The sequence below is a fragment of the Astatotilapia calliptera genome, chromosome 17 (genome assembly GCF_900246225.1).
Source record: "Astatotilapia calliptera chromosome 17, fAstCal1.2, whole genome shotgun sequence".
Taxonomy (NCBI): Eukaryota; Metazoa; Chordata; class Actinopteri; order Cichliformes; family Cichlidae; genus Astatotilapia; species Astatotilapia calliptera.
In genome coordinates, this window is record NC_039318.1 from 31,360,724 (window position 1) to 31,380,823 (window position 20,100).

General features: G+C 39.6%; 1 protein-coding gene across 1 annotated transcript in view; it reads right to left on the minus strand.

The window, feature by feature from the left end:
• Positions 1-10,751: 10,751 nt before the first annotated feature.
• Positions 10,752-20,100, minus strand: part of pdzrn4 (PDZ domain containing ring finger 4) — a 43,583-nt gene continuing 34,234 nt past the window's right edge. Inside the window, exons 6-10 of the mRNA XM_026146908.1 lie at positions 18,705-18,767; positions 15,821-15,922; positions 15,526-15,633; positions 12,953-14,011; positions 10,752-12,861 (exon numbers count right to left, since the gene is read on the minus strand). Coding sequence (XP_026002693.1) covers positions 12,289-12,861; positions 12,953-14,011; positions 15,526-15,633; positions 15,821-15,922; positions 18,705-18,767 — 1,905 coding nt within the window. The 3' untranslated portion in view covers positions 10,752-12,288. The remainder of the gene's footprint in view (positions 12,862-12,952; positions 14,012-15,525; positions 15,634-15,820; positions 15,923-18,704; positions 18,768-20,100) is intronic.

Genomic DNA, 20,100 nt, shown 5'->3' on the forward strand with positions numbered 1-20,100 from the left:
TAAAATATATTTTTTTGTATAAACATACCATTTGATCAAGCAAAAAGCAAACTCATACTAAACAGCTTTTTATTGCCTTTATGCAAATTCACTCTGTTCAATGGAGACTCATATAATGTAGCTTTAAAACAGGCTTTAACCAAAAATCAGCATAGCCCCCGCCCACCCTGTGCTTTAACTAGAACATCACAGGGAAGTTTCTCATAAACCTAGATCAATTACTTTGAGTGGGACTTGTCTCATTTCCTGTGTTCATTTTCCACAGCTTCACAGGGACTGTCGAACAAGAGGGCACCATCTGTGCACCTTTGCCCAAACAAAAAAAAAAAAGAAAAAGATGAAGAAGAAAAACATGTTCTCTTCGTGTTTGAGATAATCTCATGGAGGCTCTTGTTCTATTGGAAATCCTCTTGCCACGGAAATCAATTTACTTTCGTCAGGTTTAATGACACTTGGTTAGGACCCCCATTTTCACGAAGGCTGTTCAGGGAGCTATTTGTCCAGAATGAAGTAACTTGGAAAAACACTTCAGTAGCTCATCCAGTGATGCATATGGTCAATAGACTTAGCTGAAAGGATCAAAAGAAATGCACACAACAGTTATTACTGGGCATGACAGAGAAGGACATTAATGGGCATCCTCCCATTAGGCCAAATTTGTAGAACATCTGGGTATCTCATTGTTTAAGCCTGCAAAAGCTTTTTGGTATACACTCCAGTTTCATTCTAACAAATGAGTTGCCAACTTTTTCAGCTCTCTTACTATTTCCATGAACTCTACAACCTAGCAAAACAGCTAGATAAATGTAACCAGCTATTAAAACACAAGAACATAATGCTAACACTGTTCTACAATTTAAATCATCTTATTTATTGCAGGTTGGTAGCCAAGAGGCTTACATTGCTTATTACACAAAATTGTAAAATAACTAGAAACACTGAGTGATGTAACTATAGGTCAATGTTAGACTTTGGTTGTTTATATATACATTGACTGCACAGTTCGTTAGGTGTACCTGCCGCTCGTTAATGCAAATATGTAGTCAGTGACTCACACGGCAGCAACTCAGTGTATTTAGGCCCATAGACACAGTCAAGACAAGACAATAAACATCAGAATGGGGAAGAAAGGTGAGTTAAGTGACTCTGAACGTGGTTGTTGGTGCCAGACAGACTGATCTGAATATTTTAGAAACTGCTGATCAACTATCTCTAGGAAAACAGGAAAAATAAAAACAAATATCCAGCGTGTGGCAGTTTTCTGGTCAAAACTGGACTTGATGTCAGAGAAGGCTGGTTAAAATGCTTTGAGCTGATAGAAAGGCAACAGCAACAAATAGCCACTTGTTGCAGAAGAGCATCTCTGAACACAAAATATCTCAAACCTTGAAGTAAGTGTGCTACATCAGCAGAAAATCACATAAGGTGCTACTCCTGACAGCTATGAAGCAAAAATCTATAATTTACACAGGTTCTCCAAAATTGAACAACCGACGACTGGAAAAAACTTTTCTTGGTTGGTTTTGTGGCTAATAGTGGTTTAATGCTGTGGGAAATATTTTTGGCACACTTCAACAAGGTCCCTTAGTACAAACTGAGCATCATTTAAATGCCACAGCCTACCTGAATTTTGCGGCTGACCATGTCCATCCCTCTGTGACCATAGTGTACCCGTCTTCTGATGGCTGCTTCCAGCCATTCTTGAACATGACAATGGTTTCACTGCACTCAGATGGCATCCTTAGTCAACAGATCTAAATCCAATAGAGCCCATTTGGGATGTGGTTAAACAAAACATTCACATCATGGATGTGCAGCTGACAAACCTGCTGCATGCACATAATGCTATCATGGCAATATATCCAAAACCTCTGAGGAATGTTTTCACCACCTTGTTGAATCTATGTTACAAAGAATTTTGAACATAAAAGGGGGTCCAAGCCAGTACTAGCATGGTGTACCTGGAAAAAACTATCAGGTGAGTTTATACTGTAATAATTAGTGAATGTCATATATAGTGAGTCATATATCATTAAACAGTATGAAGAAATTGTTGCTATACCTGAAGTCATCATTTGAAAACAGGGCGTTTCATGTATGAAGTGCCTTGAATGCTCGAATATCCCCTTGATCGATAGGCTGGATGGATAAGCAATGTTGTGTTCGGGAGAGTAAGAGTTCAATTTGTATGCCTTCGAACAACAGGTCAGTTTTATTTCAATTTAATATACTTATAATATATGTTTTAATTAATGTGTTACATGTGTATTTTTGTTGTTATTAATTTTTTTAGGCTCGAAAGTGCTTATTTTACTGCAAAAATAATTAAAATATAAAAAAATTTAAATACTACTAATAAAAAAATATAGGCTGCAAAAACTTGCAGTATAATGAACTTCCTGTGATATAAATGTACAGATAAATCTGCGATGTAGTGAGTAAAGTATTTAAGTTTAAAAGCATAAAAAACTGTTGCTACAGAAGCTCATCCAAGATCTTGGATTGACAGCAATGACTGGTCTGATGTTTGTGGAAGTAATTGTGTCCCTTACCACAGTTGACAATGTAATTGGCTGGCTGGCTCTGTGTAAAGCTCAGCATGTTGCAGTGTTGCTCCACAGGATAAAGCAGCTACACTTTAAGTAGCCAGCTCTGCAGGCACAGAGACCATATATCCATTATAATTAAAGGGAATGTGAAGGATCAAATCAGCTGGCAGTCCAAAACAGAAAGTCCCACTTCACATATGAATAGCTGTGGTCAAGTGACCCAAAGATGCTGAATATTTCTGACCTTCGTGTAAAGATAATGGTTCAGTTTCCAACATTATGAAAGGATGAGATTTGTGAATTAGTATCGTTAATTAGCACAAGAGTAATTCTATGTATAGCTTATTACACCATTTAAAAAGTTTTTGGTAAAAAAGGTGTTTCTTTTTATGCTTGTCTTCTCTCTACTCAAGGGAGCATTAAACCCCCCAAGCGGAGCAGAGCTGGTATTCCCAGCACAGCACTCTGAACCACTAAGCCCATCAAGATGCCTGCAGTAAACCAGTAATAACTGAGCAAGATAAGGAGCAGTCAGGCAGATCAATAGCTGAGCACATCACTGTCTAATCAAAGCCTTCACCCCACAGGAGAGACTGAAACAGAATACCTTAGTCTCTCAGGATAAACCAGGATTTAGAATTGCTGGGTTATGAAACCAGCTGCAACCACCTGCCATTGTCATTGCTGAGACAGAGAAGTCCTTGAAAGAGACTGTTTCAAATAATTATGCTCATATTACAGACTTGTTTACACTATTATGAGGATATTTGAATAAAACTAAAAAGACAAGAAATTAGGTGGTAGGTATTCATAGTTTTGCTTATGTTTTTGGAGCAAATCGCTCTGTAAAATGCAGATTGCAGTTTCGCCCAAGAGTCAGGATTTGATAAAAAGCAGCTTGTCTTGAGCGTACAATATTTTTTAATGTCTCACTCAGAGAGGCTGGTCACAGAAAAATATATGAAATGTTTTCTTAACACAGCATTATGTAGCCGTGGAAGTATAAACATCTCACTTCAGTTTGAAAGCCATTTCTAAATCACAGTGTTTTAATAAACTGAATCAAATGGCAATTTGAAACTACAAATAAATAAACAAACAGTCCAAAATTACAAAGTCTCCTGTGCAAAAGCCAATGAATCCTTTTTCTACCTACTATATCTGGATATGGGTCACAGAGTGCTGCTATCGCTCTCTCCCAAGCCACACGAGAGGCACAATCTCTCAAGTGTGAACTGGCTCTGCTCTCGGTTAGACCAATCCATTAATTGTCACCTTTTTGTTGTTGACAGGTTTGCATGAGTGTGATCCCAGGAGCTATGTTGTCTTGCCTCTGGTAAACTAGTCCTGTGTAATAACAACTGAAATTCAGGTGATCCTCTATTCAGCCAGCAACTTTGTACCAAGCCCCATCTTGGAGCCAGCCTTTGGGGAGTTTTGTAGGGAAGTTTGTGGCTACTCTTATCTTTCACCACAGGACAAAGGTAGTAGTGCAAAACCTTATGAGTTGGATGACAGCCGAATGCAGTAATAGTGTTAGATAATGAAAGAAATCATATATATTAAATAAATTACTAATAACATATAAGAGTAGTATCTGCCTCTTGCCCAGTGACAATTGGGATATTCTCCAGCCCCCCACTAAATTCAATAAGCAGAAGTGGATGGATGGATTAAAACAGGAGACTCAAGACTCCAGGATTAAAGTCTGCTACACCATCATAGTCTTTTCCTCCTAAAGAGGAACATATCTGTCCTTTATGTCTACTGCATATGAAGCAGGGCTTTTATGTGGGTTTCTCGAAAGAGTTGCTAAGTGATTTTTTTCCCATAGTTCCAGCAGATTACTTGAATATGAAATGTGCAACCACCAAATAGAGAATGGCATGAACTCAGGTGGGATTCAGAGGAAGAACGTGGGATTCTTTCCGTGAAGTGCTTTATGAGAATGATGAACCAGAAGGGAATCGTGTAATGCAGCATTCTCCAAAACACACAAACCTGCTGTGCCACACCTAGCAAACCCAAGAAATCCCTGTGAGGCTTTTATTTATGCATCATCTGCTTCTTTGTCCACCATCCCGCAGAAAAGAAGTTACACACTTTCTGTTTCCTGCCACCCTGCCTTCGGTTCCAATTACCACAAGTGTTAAATCTGCACTGGGGCTGGGCCTTTGAATATTTTATGCCACTCATTAAGCACAAGTTGAGCCATTTTTCCTGTGAACCTTCCAGCTGGGTGTGAGTTTTCTTTCAAAGGTAACAGTTCTGTGGCTGCAAAGTCTTTGAATGTAGAGGCTTTTAAAAGACTGCGGTGACAAAATAAAGCAAACTGAAACTGTACATTGGGATACTGTTGTACTACTGATACTAATGGAAGGCAACTTAAAAGAACAGGTCTAACACTGTGTGAGAAAAACAAGCCTGTCTGGTATTGATCTCAGTGGTTTTTTTTACTACCTAGTGAACTTTATTTATGCTGCATTCAAGCCTAAAAATGTACAAAAAAGTGAATGCAGCAAAAACAACTGCTTTCTCCAAACAATCCCACAATGCAGTGAAGTTCATACAAAAACTTTGTAGTGTCAGGATTAAAGAAATCTCAATTTATTCTTCACTACTGAGTGTTTGTTGGCTTGGAGAACTGTATTTAATATAGATGTGAAGGCTTCCATGTCTTGAAATCCACCTCAGTAATAACACACCGATTCCTGTTTGAGTATCAGGCAGACCTGGAAAGCATCAAGACCTGGGCCTGTAAATATTTGAAAGGATTCTGATGATTGCGATTTGTGTTCGTTACAGAAGTTACAGAAGAATACAGTCAGCTGTCCTTCTTCATGGGGAAAAGACGGCGAAAACAATCCATTTGTTAATTAGACGTCTGAATGAGCCAATAGCGCATAATTGGGGCTATGAATAGAAGTTTAATGAATGGAAAATTATCAGTCATTACCCCACTCTAATCAGTCATTTATTCCATGATAAGACACAACTCTTAATTGTGCCGCGTGTTATAATGTATGGTAGACTTTTTTTGATTTTGTTGGCATGAGAAACAAAGCTGATTGATCAAACCGTCATCTGTAGGTCACGCATACAACACCGCGCAAAGATTTAAACTGAGTTCACGTTGTTAATTGTTTTTCTCTGTTATGTGCTTGGCATATTAATATAGTGAGATATTAATGTGACCGTAAACTACAGTCTTGTACTGTTTGCCCTGTAGCGATTTCACTGGAACAACTGGGTGCTAACTGCTGAAATTACCACACAGCAGCACAGTTAATCAACCTTTCAGCTACAAACACCTTAATTACTTGAAACAGCATGTGTAAATGAAACACATGTGTCCAACTGTCCTATTATTGTTGTAGTGATAATTACAACTTTTGCTATGGATGTATTATTATCTCTTCTCCTAACACTCTCTTATCAGGGACCAGCAAAAAGCTACAGCTTATTATCCATGACAATGAATGAAAGTAGAGACAATTCACAGTAAAAAAAAAGCCCCAGAATTATTTAAGTTCACATTTCTAATAGATGTTTTTATTAGTGGTAGTATATAGATATTATTAAAGGTACTAGTTGTGCTAGCAATTGCAAAAACAGAGTAGCGTGACTGTTTGCTTCGTTCTTTATCACCCACATTTTCCCATTGTTCCCCGACTTCTCTCTGACATCCACCTTATGCACCTGTTTCCTGCTCAGGAATAGAGTGGATCACTACTAATAGGAAGGTCATTGGTTCAATCTCCAGCTCTTTCAGTTTACTAGTATTAGGATTAAAGATTAGGCAAGTGCCCCCAATATGCGTATATGTAAATACGAAAGAAAAACACATTATGAACACTGTAAATGTGTAAAAAAAAGAAAAGAAAATGACCTAGTAATTTTCTGCCAGTACATTATCCACTTTTTTAAAGAAAGCTTATGGGCATCTCAGTGAATGGTAAATGATATCATTCAATAAGTGATTCAAAATATGAAAAAATAACATCTGTAAAAATTGCTTGATTTTAAAAACAGTACATTAATTTAGAGAGTCTACAACAACAACTCACAAAAATGTTTATTTTTTATAACTTTTTTGATTATTTTATTTTGTGCATGATATCTGGTTAACGTTCTGTCTTGAAGTATGCTTTCACTCCCAAGATAATCTTTTTCTTTATTATAATAGAGCATCAACTGAGAATTTTCTGTTTTATTCCTGTTATTTGTACACTATAATCACACACAAGGACCCACACACAGTGAGCATCCAAACACATGCATAATGTGCTACCCATCCCCTGTCACAGTGTCTAAACCAGCATCACAGCAAAGAACACCTGACTTTGTTCTAGTTTCTCTCACTCGCTGCTCCTTCAAAGGCATCGTTAGATTAAAGAGAGGCAGGATGCCGCGCTTTTTCATGAGCTACGCTGCAGCAGCAGGCCCACTCTGCTCACTTCACCCGCTGGAATTTGAATGAGACAGATGAGAAGAATGAAGGAAGACGAACCAGGATGAAATACATGTGGGTGTGTTTGTGTTCAGGGCGTAACTTATTACTGCTACCGCAGTGTCTCGAACCAACAATGCTCTAACTTCAGCAATGTTCCAACAATATTCAGTTTTTCCTCCTTTGGACAGTGAAGCCCACATTTAATCACGCAAAACAATAGATGAGACCTTTTGTTTAAACCCTTTTATGTACATGTTTCTATTTGAATTATTGAAAATTAATGAATATCATATTACATCTGTTAATTAAGAAATTAACAGATTAACAAAAAATAGGTCAAATACATTAAAGTAAAGGCTAGAGAGAGAAAACTATTCTGACACTGTCTTGGTTGGTTTTTATGTCATAACCTGTTCTGACCAGGCACCCACATGGTGATATGACCCCTTGAAAGTTACCCAAAACTTTGTTGTTGAAGCTTTTTACTGTGAACTGGCAGAATACACAAAAGATCCTGGTTATTCTGTTACTCTGTCATAGGCATTTAATCAGTGCAGTTTTGCTGTTTAAACTAAGGTGTATTTAATGATCTTCATGCTCAGAAAGCTGGTGATAGAAAAAATATGTTGAAAATAACGACAGGGTTTTCAGCTATGTCAGTTTAAGGTTATGCCAAAGCATCTCAATCAGACTTCAGTCTGAATTTGGACTAGGCCACTCCAAAATTGTGTTCTTTTTTGAGCCATTCGGTTCAGATGTGTACTTGCTGGTGTGTTTCGGATTGTCCTGCTGCATAAGGGACTTCAAGCTTCGGGGCACGAACTGATGCTCCGATGTTTCTGGTAGAGAGCAGAATTCATCGATCCATGAATTAAGAGAACTTTAAGAGAAGAATTAAGAGAAGAAGCAGGCCCAAACCATCACACTACTTTTTGTGTGATGTTCTTTTTATGAAATGCTGATATAGCAGGACTCAAACCTTCCAAAAAAGTCCACCTTTTATCTTCTGTCAGTGCACAGAATATTTCCCCAAAAGTCTTGGAGATCATCAAAATGTTTCTTTTGCAATTTTCTGTGTCTTTTCCCATGGATGCAATTTTTGCCCAGTCTCTTTCTTATTGTTGAATCATGAACTCTGACCTTAACTGAGGTAAGTGAGGCCTGCAGTTCCTTAGATGTTATTCTGGGTTCTTTTCTTGACCTCCTGGATGAGTTGTTGATGCACTCTTGGAGTAATTTTGGCCACTACTAGGAAGGTTCACCACTGTTTCACGTTTTCTCCATTTGTGGATAATGGCTCTCAGCATGGCTCACTGGAGTCCTAAAATCCTAGAAATGGCTTTGTAACCCTTTCCATACTGGTATATGTCAGTGACTGTGTTTCTCATTGTGCTTGAGTTTCTGCATAGGGCCAGTTAAGATTGGACAAATGGATAATTGAATAATTTGGATAATAATAAATGAAATACTTGGGTTATGTTTGTTTGTATATTTGGACTGGTATTAAAGCAGTGCTGACATTCAAATCTAATTGTAGCAAGAAAGTTGTTTAAGGCATAAGTTGAAATTCTTGGAGATATGCTCAAGTGTTATGGGCTGAATGTGAGATTTACCCTCATTATCCGAATCTGTATATGATCTGACTTTGTGCCGATTGTGTTGGACAGCCAGATATTGATCAGCAGTGACCTGAATCTGATTCATCCAGCTTTCCTCAGTGTCTGCATGCCTGTGCATTTAAAATAAAGTCTTCAAACTTTAGACGTGTTTACTTCTGAAGAGGGGATTTTCTGTGATAACAGCTTATTTACGAAACACTGAAGAAAAGGCAAAGCTTGTCATTCTCTTATCTCTAGAGCCTGAAGCTTGTGTGCAACTTTAGTTTCAAGGCTTAGTATTAAGCTATGTATTTTTGGTCATGCTATTGTGCTTCATACACGTATGGAAATCCAAGCCTGTTCATGCCTAGCCCACCAAACACCACTGGTGTGTAATAGATCAACATTCAAATACATTCAATTATCTTTGCTTTGCACACTGGGATTAATCATTTATAATACTAGGCTGACTGCAGGGAATTATTCCTCAGTTCCTGTGCCACTTCTGTCACACAGATAAAACTGGCTGGATATTATATGAGGAGATGGGGAGCTGTGAGAAAAGTAGGTGCAGTGTTTACCTGATTTAATGTTATGCATAAAGGCCCTGGTGATGGGGATGTCACTCGGATGTCTCTCATTAATTCCTCAGTTCAGTGGGCTGTGGACACACACAGTAGACTGACAGGGAATGAGGAGACTTCACCGGTGTCTCTTTAATGCTTTGAAATGGGAGTATAGTTTAGCTTTGATGCCTCCTATCACTAAATGGACATGCACCCCCATCACACACACACCCATCCCTTGCACCAATATCCCACCCCCCACAATGTGAGTCAGTCATCCTGGTATGAATACATGAATACTGTAAACTGTAGCGACAGGCTAAATTACTATGCATGCAATGAAGACACCAAAGGAAAAAAAAAAAATCAAAATGCTTTATGAATTCCTGTGAATATGGAGATCATGAGTCTTGGTAAAGCCTTGAGGCAGGTGTGGTGTTTTTCCATGTGCTGCATTTATTCACCTTGTATGAATTCACTGAGCAATCATTTCTTTATGATCTTTCACAAAGATTTGAGCGTGTAGCCGATTGCACAGTATCGATCAGTCGCTTCACTTTCCACCAGCTACAGCGCATTCCTTTATTATGAGTCTCAGATAAACAGCACGCCCGCCTCCTCTCATGCTTCCTGATGCACATCCGTGCACATCAAATGTGTTGTCTCTCTGCAGGAGACAATGCAGTCTGCAAAGAGTACACTTTTATAAGAATCTCTCTCAAATCCAAACATGTAAACTTCTGTCCTCGGCATGCATAATGCATGGTTTGTTTGAAGAAGACATTCAAAGCGAATCACTAAAAATTGTGTTCGGGGTTCTTTGACACGTAGGACAGATATGCATAGTAGAAACACCCTATGATTGATATGAATCTTGTCAAGTATTCTGATTTTAGGAACTAATATTTATGTTTCATAGGGCCACTCTTGAGCATGCCACTGAATAGGTTTAGTGTAAGAATATGTAAGGATATATTCCGACTGAAAAAGTGCTTATTACCTGTCAGATAGTGTTTACTATCTGAATGTAGAACAACTGGGATCCTCAGAGCTATAGTCATGTTTCATTATCAACAATTATGTTAGAAAAACAGCTTTAAAGGCTGTGTGAAATAATTTACTGAATGCAAATTTGCTCCAGTATACACTCACCAGAAAACGTTTACCTTCAGAACTCCTTAATTCACAGCAGCATAACACACTTGCGAGATATTTGCTGGCTGCAGATCCATGATATGAATCAACGTATTCCACCACATCCTAAAGGAACTCAATGACATGGACAAGACACCAGTTTGAGACAATTTGAGCTGACGTGATGTGTTATCCTGCTGGAAACAACCATCAGAATATGGTCATAAAGGGATCGATATGGTCAGCAAAAACACTCAGGTTGGGTGTGACAGTTAAACAATATTCAGTAAGTACGAAAGGGATTTAAAAGTGCCGAGATCATATTTCCATTACACCACCACTGTGAGCTGTAAATACAAGGCAAGATGCATCCATGCTTTCATGTTTATTTCACATTCTCATCCTACTATCTGAATTAATCTGTATAAATTGTAGCCTCAGTTTACTTTTCTTAGCTGACAGGAGTAGCACGTGGTATTAGGAAGAATCTCAATGATCAGAAAACCCGCTGTAAGCAAGCAACAGTGGGAAAGAATAACTTTAAACAAGAAGAAACCTCTGGCAGAAGCAGGCTCAGGGAGTGGCAGTCATCCACCACCAGGTGGATGTGAGGGGAAAGAGAAGAGAGCAGGACAAGAGAATAGGACAAATAGCAATATATAGTAGTGAGAGTGAGTTTTTAATGAGTGCTAATGATGAGTGAAAAAGAAATGCTCAATTCATCATGGGAAGTCTCCAGCAGATTAACCCTATTGCAGGATAACTAAGAATGTGACTGGCTTACTAGATATTTGGGTAGATATGCAGTTGAACAGGAGGTGATTACTCACTGAAAAAATATCTTTCTACAGATTTTTTTTCTTATTGTTCTTTTATTACAAATATCACCATCAACAAATACTGAACTCAAGGCCTCGTCAATTAACTTTACAGTGAAAACAGCAGACTGAGTTGAAAGGCTGCAAATATTATACATTTTCATTGACAGCACCTTGAAAAGTGTTGCCTTTTCAAGGCTAGCTGCACCGAAACATTTTAGACAGACTATAAAAAGGAATTTACAATAAATACAAACGACAGTAAACAATATAAATAAGAGTCTGTTTAACATGTTTAACACAATTCACGCGATTATGTTTCAAAGGGAGGGTTGAAGGTCAGCCATTCCTTTTGCCCCAAAATTCAAATACTTGACAGGTCAGTTTGTTCTGTAAGTTGAGGTAAAGCTGTATCAAAAAAGCCCTCCCAGCTCATGAACAAAATGAGCTTTTGAGATGGCAAAATTGAGTCTTTCAGTGCCTTAAATTCAGTGCTGCTTATCAGACAAGTCTGACTCAAGTGACTTTATCAACACAATAAAAGCAGTGGTTTTAGATGTGGAGTCGTAGTCCTTTAGCAATGTAATGAGGTCTCTCTCACTGCGGGCTACAATACAATCAATTAGTGTCACTTCTGACATCGACGATTTGGTGGTAATAAACATAAATAAGAAATTAGAATAAAATGCTTACAGTACTTTGACATTCAGTGTAAAAATTTCTTTACAAAAAGCTGTGTGAAAAATATCGTATTTCCCCCATTATAAAAAAAACAGCCAAACACCTCGATCGAGGCAAGTGAAGTCGCTTCATGTGCAATGACACAAAAGAAACGAGAGTAATGGAGACACAGTACATGGTATACACAAGGTTAATGTGTTGGTCCCTCAGTCTGTTACGTGAATCTGTTTGAACCAACGCGCTACCAGAAGCAGGGAGCATTACCAAAATGCCAGCGTAAAAAACAGTTTGTATGGCCGAGGTCTTGCAATTGATTGTTGAACTATTCAAACATTCTTAAAGTGTTAGTTCCAGAGTTGCTTTGGGAATGCTACAGACGTCTTCGGCGTTAACGTATTTGATTTAATCTCAGAAATGTACACTTAAAAAAAAGAAGAAAAAACAAGCAGTAGTTCCTCGATTGCTGTCTACCTGACTTAATATCTTTTATTACACAGTTGTGACAGAAAGAAAGGCATTATGGACTTTGGAGCCCTCTGGGACTCTGGCCCCATGGCTCATCAGCTCCTGAATAGTCATCCAGTTATCCAGGATCTTTTTATTTCGTTTCTTCATCATCTTTTTGTGACTGAGCTCCAAGATATTGATCTCCTTCCTGCCTTCAGCTCCACTCAGTGGTCCCTCCTTTAAACACTCCAGGCGGCTCTTTTGCATAAACTCCCTCCTCTTTCTTTGCTCCCTGGCACGTGCCAGGTGCTGCTTCCTCTCCTCTTTGCTCCAGTAGCGGCCCATCTTCATCTCACTCATGGCGTCATCATCTGTGGTCATGCCTCCACTCCTCTCCTCTCTGATCCTTAGCGCCCTCTCCCTCAGTATGCGATCACGAGCAGGCCTCCGGGCAACGTATCGCGTCCCGTCAGCTCGAACTTTGACCTTCCACTCTAGTCGTGGTTCCCCAGGGCGTCCGTTACGGTGCACGGGATCTCGGCAGACACTGAGGAGACTCAGCTGGCTCTGCGAATACTCCACGGATGAATGCTGCTGTAGCAGTTGCATGTAGCTCTGCAACAAAGAAAACAGGGTTAACAACGAGGTGTTCTTCATATGCGCTTTACTCAAAGCCACAGCAGCATCAGGTTCACATGCATTATACCTGAATTTGCTTAGATCCTCCCTGGCCATGATAAGGGGTCGTGTGATATGAAGAAGCGTAAGGAAGCCCTCTCCTTGACTCTCTGGTCCTCCCTTTCTTCTCACACCTCTCATCATCTGCAGGCAGAGCAGGGTCCGACTCAGACCTGGAAGGGTTGCTCTGATCAGGGCTGCTTGAGATTACAGGACCTGGATCTGCTTGTCTGCTACGACTAGATGTGCCCTGGGGCTTGGGGATAGGAATAGGGCTTGAGGGTGTTGAAGAAGCCAGTCTGAGGTTTTTCTGGTTGGTAATGCTGATGTGTCTCTGCAGAGAGTGGTCAGGAGATCTCTCCATACCCAGTGGTGTTGAGCGTGCACTTTCTGCTGTGTTGTAGGCACTGGAGCTATCCTTCTCGCGCATCTTATCGGCTTCCAACCTCTCTGGGTGTTCGTGAATGTCAGCCAGCCTGCTGTGCCGCTTGTGTCCATCTTTGGTGCTCCTTCCTGGTGAACAGGGCGACGGCTGTGAGTGCTCCTGCTGATGGGACTGGCGAAGCTGATGGGCCTGCATAATGCTCTGGCATTCGAGCTCAATGCTGCGCAGTTCCTCGTTTAGCATCCTCAACTCCTGCTCCACCCCTCCCCCTATGTCATCTACGCAATCGGCATCCTCTCCCCCTTGTTCAGTAAGGCTACACTCTATACTGTGTCGAATTGAGTACACCCCACACTCACCCCCGTTTCGGATCTGACACTTGAGCTCCAAGAGTTGCTGGAAGCGATTCTCCAAACCTAAGATCCCACCTCCACTATTGCGAACACTCCCTACCCCTTCGTGGCCTTGGCCTGTGGACAGTGTTCTCGTGCTCTGGTTTTCCCGTGGGACAACAGCTCCTCGCTTGGTGTGGGGATGCTCTGCCCGCCACCGCTCCCTTAGGCAATGAGCTGGGCTCCTTCTTTGGAGTTTAGCCAGCAGTGGTTGGTGCTCCGGACTGTCCGTACTGCGTCCAAACCCACTGTCTTGATTGTTGGAAGAACATGTAGCTGTGTCTGTTGTCATCCCTTCTTCAGCTTGATTCTGGAGTATTAAAAGAGAAACAGTTGTATTAGTTTATGAATGTTTCAATCATTTGTAAGACCATAAATTCTTTGTTGTCAATGATTTACGGTGGTCCGTCACTATAACGTGGTTGACTTTTCGCGGCCTTGCTGTTTCGCAGATTTTTTTGGTGCAGTTTTGCATGCTTTTATTTTTTTGTTTGTTTCCTTACAGCGCATTGTGTTCTGCGTCCTGATTGGCAATAGACCATTGTCAATCAATCTCGTGCCGTGTCTCCTGTACAGTACAGAATGTGTTTAGCTTGTCAAATTAAATAAATCTTCGATCGCTAGCAGTGTGACTCTGAAGTGTTGTACTGTGTTTGTAAGTTTTCTCCCCAACAAACACAACACTGTCGACAAAACGTTTTGCACCGTCAAAGGCAACCGCGGGTGCTTTTGGTTTCTACAATACTGGACTTATTTTTCTACAAAGGTTTGAACTTTGAGAGTGTTTAAACGAGAGAAAAGTGTGAAAATGTTCATGCCTGTCTGAGAAAAGTGTATAAACTGTGTAGTGAGGGGTTTTACAGCCTTAAAACATCTGTAATAATTGTAAAAAATAAAGTTGGCTACTTCGCTGATTTCACCTATCATGGGTTATTTTCAGAACGTAACTACCTCGATAAACATGTACTTGGCTGCTTTATCTTTGGACATAAACAAAGATTAAAAAAAACTAACACCATCAAGGTTTCAATGAACTACATGAAGTTAAGCTAGGTGGTGCATAAGGATTTAAAAGCCTGCAGATACCTAAACTGCTGTTTTAGGATAATATCGGCACAGCAGCAAAGGCAATGTCTGAATTGTTTTCCAAAGTACATGTTGAGGGTCAGTCAAGTACAGCAGGTGGTGAAAATAACTAGTCAAGAACGTCCAGACCTCACTTTCTCGGTCAAACAGGTTCTCATGCTAAAAAACCTTAGCTTAACCCTCATCTACCTAAATATGTAACATACATTAATTTACAGTGAGAAGCAAAATAATAATAATATTAATAATGATGATGATAGCAAAACATATTTCATCTCAAAGCATAATTAGTTATGTAATTAATATAGAGAAAAAAACATTATTATTATTTGTTCAAAATTACAATTAATTTGCATATTTTCTAAAAAAATATTTTATTAATACTTTATACAACTTGCTGCTTTTTCAAGTACAATCTGTATAATTACTTAATAGCTTATTTACCACCCATTTGCCCCGGTATTTCTTAGTTTTTGATATTTTTCAGTAAACATTTTTTGTGGGGGGGTTTTTGTGTTTGTTTGTCTGGTTCGTTTTGACCCCAATATAAAATCACCAAAATAGACACACAACACAGCCCAGACATCTAATCACTCCAGCATTTCCTGGGTCTGTCTTGGGGCCTTCGCGCCTCCTCCCCTCCTTAGCCTAGAACAACGCCAAAACAGTCTCTCTTCACCACTGTACTTTTAATGGACACTTTGTCTGTTGGTTGCTTCACTTAGCGTACCATCTTACCTCATCTCCCCTGTCAAAGCCATGTTCCTTCTGCTTCCTCCTCTCCTCGAGGATCTCCTCCATGAGCTCCTGTTGCTCATCGTCCAGCCATCCAGCCTCCTCATCTAACTGAAATCACAACATCTTGTCAGAAACCTCCCTCTTTCTCTTTGGCTTTGAATGAAAGTGTTTGTGTGTCAGCAGGAACTCCAATCACACTGACAGGAATGGAACGGGAGGCAAGTGCTTTTATTTGACATGACACAGGCTGTCAAGATAGGGCAGGAAGGCTGCGTAGGTGTGTATGTGTGTTTACCTGGATTTCTGGCCTTGTCACCAGTAGTGTGATGCTCCTTGCTTCTTCACTTGACAACAGGGCAACAGCCTTCTCTCTGTCTTGTACTTCACAGCCATTTATCTGTACATCAAGATGAGAATAGATGGTTCTGTCAGTGAGAAAGAACTGATACACAACAGTCTGCATATCTTACAAAAGAAATTAAATGCTTTTTCTCCATATACCTACCACAAATAAAATGAATTCAAATGTTTTAGCAAGCCACCTTGACCACACTGTCTTTTGATCTTTATCCCCCTTTATACCCTTTTCTTCCTCCATTCCTCCTCTCTTTTTTTAATACATTTCTTTCTTGGCACTCTCCACGTCTTCGCTGTTGCACTCATAGCAAAGAGACTCACTCGAGAGTGCATAGTCCGACCTCACAAGAGTCTACTCTCACCAAACCATCCAGACATACAATTAACTGTTCTTTGACAGGTGGCGTTCATCTTTTCCTCACTAGAGTAATGGGCCTGTCAGAAGAAGATAATAGGGCCAGGAGTACAGCAGGCCTTGCTCCCCACAATCATTCATAGTACCGGGAAACAGAAACAGTGTAGAGAGAATGGAGTGCTGAATGCAATAAATATGGAGGAGGAGTAATGTTGGTATATTGTTGTTCAGACTAGAAGCAAGTTGAGATGTTGCTTACCGAGGTCATCAATAATAAGACGACTTATCTGATTTATGCAATATGAATAAATAACTCCTTTGTGTGAATGTCATAGGCTACACATTCAGGGTGTCCACCAGAAAAATGAGATCCAGGCTGCTGTGGTGGGATCTAACACTGCACTTGCTGGCTGTAACACGATCCACCTGTCATTTTCCACTTGTTATAAAAAAAAAAGGAACAGTGTGGGTCACTTTGTTTTGTGGTGCAAACCACAACCACTCTTTAGGACTGTTTAAGCCACTGCCAAAGAAAAGGCAAAAACTGCCATCAGAGAGTTTGGTAAAGTGATAGAGGCAAGGTATGTCGTAAGGTTGCGGTGAGATACTGTCCCAATAAAAGTCCAGAAGTACGGGGGCCCAGAGAGGTCAAATGCAATTGCAACTTGTGAAAACAGTAGCAAATAGAAAATACTGTAAAAGCTCACAAAACACAAAGAACGAAATAAAGAAACAAGAAATAGAAGAAACAACAATAATAGAAGGTAAATTCAACACATGGAATTAAAAACAAAAATCAAAGGAAATTCATACAAAAAACGTGTTGGTGTTTTGGGGGAGACAACAACAGAAACCGAAATGTGAAGGATTATACTGAGACACGCTTAAAAGAAGCAGAGGATGGGATGTTGGGAGGGAGAAAAAGGTGCAGGTAAAGACATATTAAAAAACAACAAAGTTGTGATTGTTAGATTGAAATGATCTGATTTTGCGTCAGAAAGAGATCAGTTCTGTAACATGCTAAAAAAATAATATTAAGTCTGCGTTAAGTGTTTAAGATAGATGCTTTGAGAACTCTTGAGTTTTTATCCCTCTGAATCACTGTGAGTTCCTGAGACACAGTAAAATCTAAAGATAAGTGATTGCTTTGAAGCCTCATTTTTTAATTGTCTTCTAAAGAACTTAAAGGCCAGAGGCAAACAGTTCTATAAGCCAGCAGCACACCTCACAGACTGTGCGTCTCTAGAGGCTTAAACAGCCCAGCAACATATTGGTGCAAGCCAATGAAGCAGAAAGCATTTACATTTACAGTGAATTAGTTGCATGAGTACTATGAGGGTATTTAAATAAATGTAGAAATACATGCACTTACTGATATGCACTGACATATTAATTCATATTTTATCTGAACATGTGTATGAATATAAGAAAATGCAAAATAACAGGCTGTAGATCAAAAAATAAAAACATAAAATCCATCAAGCAGCTCAGCGTAAGACCCAACGAGGGACCTTGGTCACACACACCTGCAAGCCCTTTCACTGTTTATCCTGCATACCAGTAGGAAAATTATTTAAGACATTTAAATGTAATATCAAATAGTAATTAGTTATTATTCATATCTGGCTCTCTTCCATAGCATGTCTTGTCTTGTCCTGTTTTCATCTGATCATTCCCAATTGGTCGTGGCAGATGGCCACACCTCCCTGAGCCTGGTTCTGCTGGAGTTTTCTTCTTGTTAAAAAAGTTTTTCTTTCCCACTGCCGCCAAATCACTTGGTCATAGAAGGTCACATGATTGTAGGGTTTTCTCAGCTTTTTATTTTTATTTTGTGCAGTCAATATAAAGTACCTTAACTCAGTCTGATGTTGTGATGTGGCGCTATATATATAACATTGAATTGAAGGTAAAGAACTGCACATGTTTTGTTGTTTAAAACCCCTTAGGCCTCACAACAATTTACTGAAAATACTGACATTTCTCACCGTTAATAAATAAAGTGCTGACAGCCCGTCTCGTCTATACACAGCTAATTGTGCCATCTTTACACTGTACGCACTGTGACCCCATGGCTGTTTCTGCATAACGAGGAACAGTGAGAAATTGCCAGAGAAAGACAGCGATCCTAGAATTGATGTAATGCCTGGTGTAACTGCAGCTAAGGACTTTAATTTCCCTGGTAAAACGAGGGACATAAGCTACATAAGCTTTCCAAGACTGGAGACACCAGCCGCTTGGATATTCTCTAAAAAGGACCGCCTCGAAAACAAGCTGGCGGACGTCCAGATTAAACATAGAAAAACAGAGTATTGCTGTTTTCTTTTTTTTTTTTTTGTCTTGTTCAGTTGTACAAGATCACATGCTGCCAGTGATGTGACTGTGAAGAATACTTGCGCACAGACACAGAGTCAGTTCATAACATAACCTGCTGTTCATGTACTTCGGGCACTGACATGAAAATACCCACCTGCAGAATACGATCTCCTTCCTTTATGCGCCCGTCTTTTGCCGCTATGCTGTTCGGCTCAACCTGCACAAAAGAAGTTGAAAATCAATGCTGACAGCCAATCACCACGCAGCTCTGTATCTCGAAAAGACAGCAGCGATGCAGCACACTTGCACCGCCGCTCTTTTATGTCATGTTTGGAGAAAAGTCTGTTTTTTGATATAGAAATGACACTCATTTTTCTTGCCTCCTATTTTTGATATGATGCAGGTTGATTTTCTCAGGTACTTGTGTCATGTAAAGGAAATGGAGATACATACGAAGCAGTGAATAAAAGCAATGAGAGAAAGAAGGGAAAGAAGAAACTAAAAACATGTGTTTGTGGCATAAACATCGTTGTGTTTAGCAGAATGAAGCAGCAGTGCATATTTTTCAAAATGCATCTCAGTGGATATGCATATAAGCTACGGCACCACCCAAAGCCCTCAACAACTACTTCATAAACTTTGTTGTTCTTGCATTGAAGATCAAGAGATTTAGCGATATGCAGAAAAAGCGAAACTTGGTGGAGTGGGGTTGAAGAAAAAAAAGCATGCCTTTCTGGAAGTTACACCAATACCGCATGCATTATAATACTGGGAATTAGCATTTCTATCCTTCTATCAAATGTATAAAAATAGATCTGTTATGCCGGTTGGAGCCGTCACAATCTGCCGAGGTTCAGCAGGTGCCTGCGCTTTTTTTCTTTCCCTTTTTTTCTCCTTTTCATGCTTTTCGAAAACTAACAGGTGAAAAACCGGAGGAATAAGTGACATCTCACAGAGTTACAGTGTGTATGAAATTATTTCTGAAAAGACTGAAAATGAGCTAACCACACTGCATGTCTTTGTGTTTCTGCCATTTATCTCCTTATGTTGCTGAGCTAATCCTCACTGTAGCTCTTACTTTTCCCAGCCTTGCCTTTTGTGTTCATAATGGGATTGAAATTGCACCTGCAGTCAAACTAAACATTGAACATTATTGAATTCGTTTCGCAGCCCCTATAATTCTATCATTCATTCAGCTCTGTCATGGAAAAATGTAATAATTTGTTTTCATTTTGTGTTATTTAAGGTTTTTTTTTCAACAGGAAGCAGCACAAATCATTTGAATAAAAAAAAAAGAACATCCGTAATGCATTTCTTCTTTCATTTGTGCGTTTGGCATTCAGATGGTGGATTCCACTAAATGTGCCATTTAATATATTGTGTGTTGGGGGTTGTCGCTCAGAGCTTATTAAAACCTTCAATTCAAACTTGTTTAAGAGGAGGGAATGAGAAAGTCAGGAAGGGAATCACATTTCAAAGCTGACTTCCTTTTTTGTTCATGCATGTCTTATTCTGAGTTTATATTTGACTAGCAAACATGTGCTCTGCTT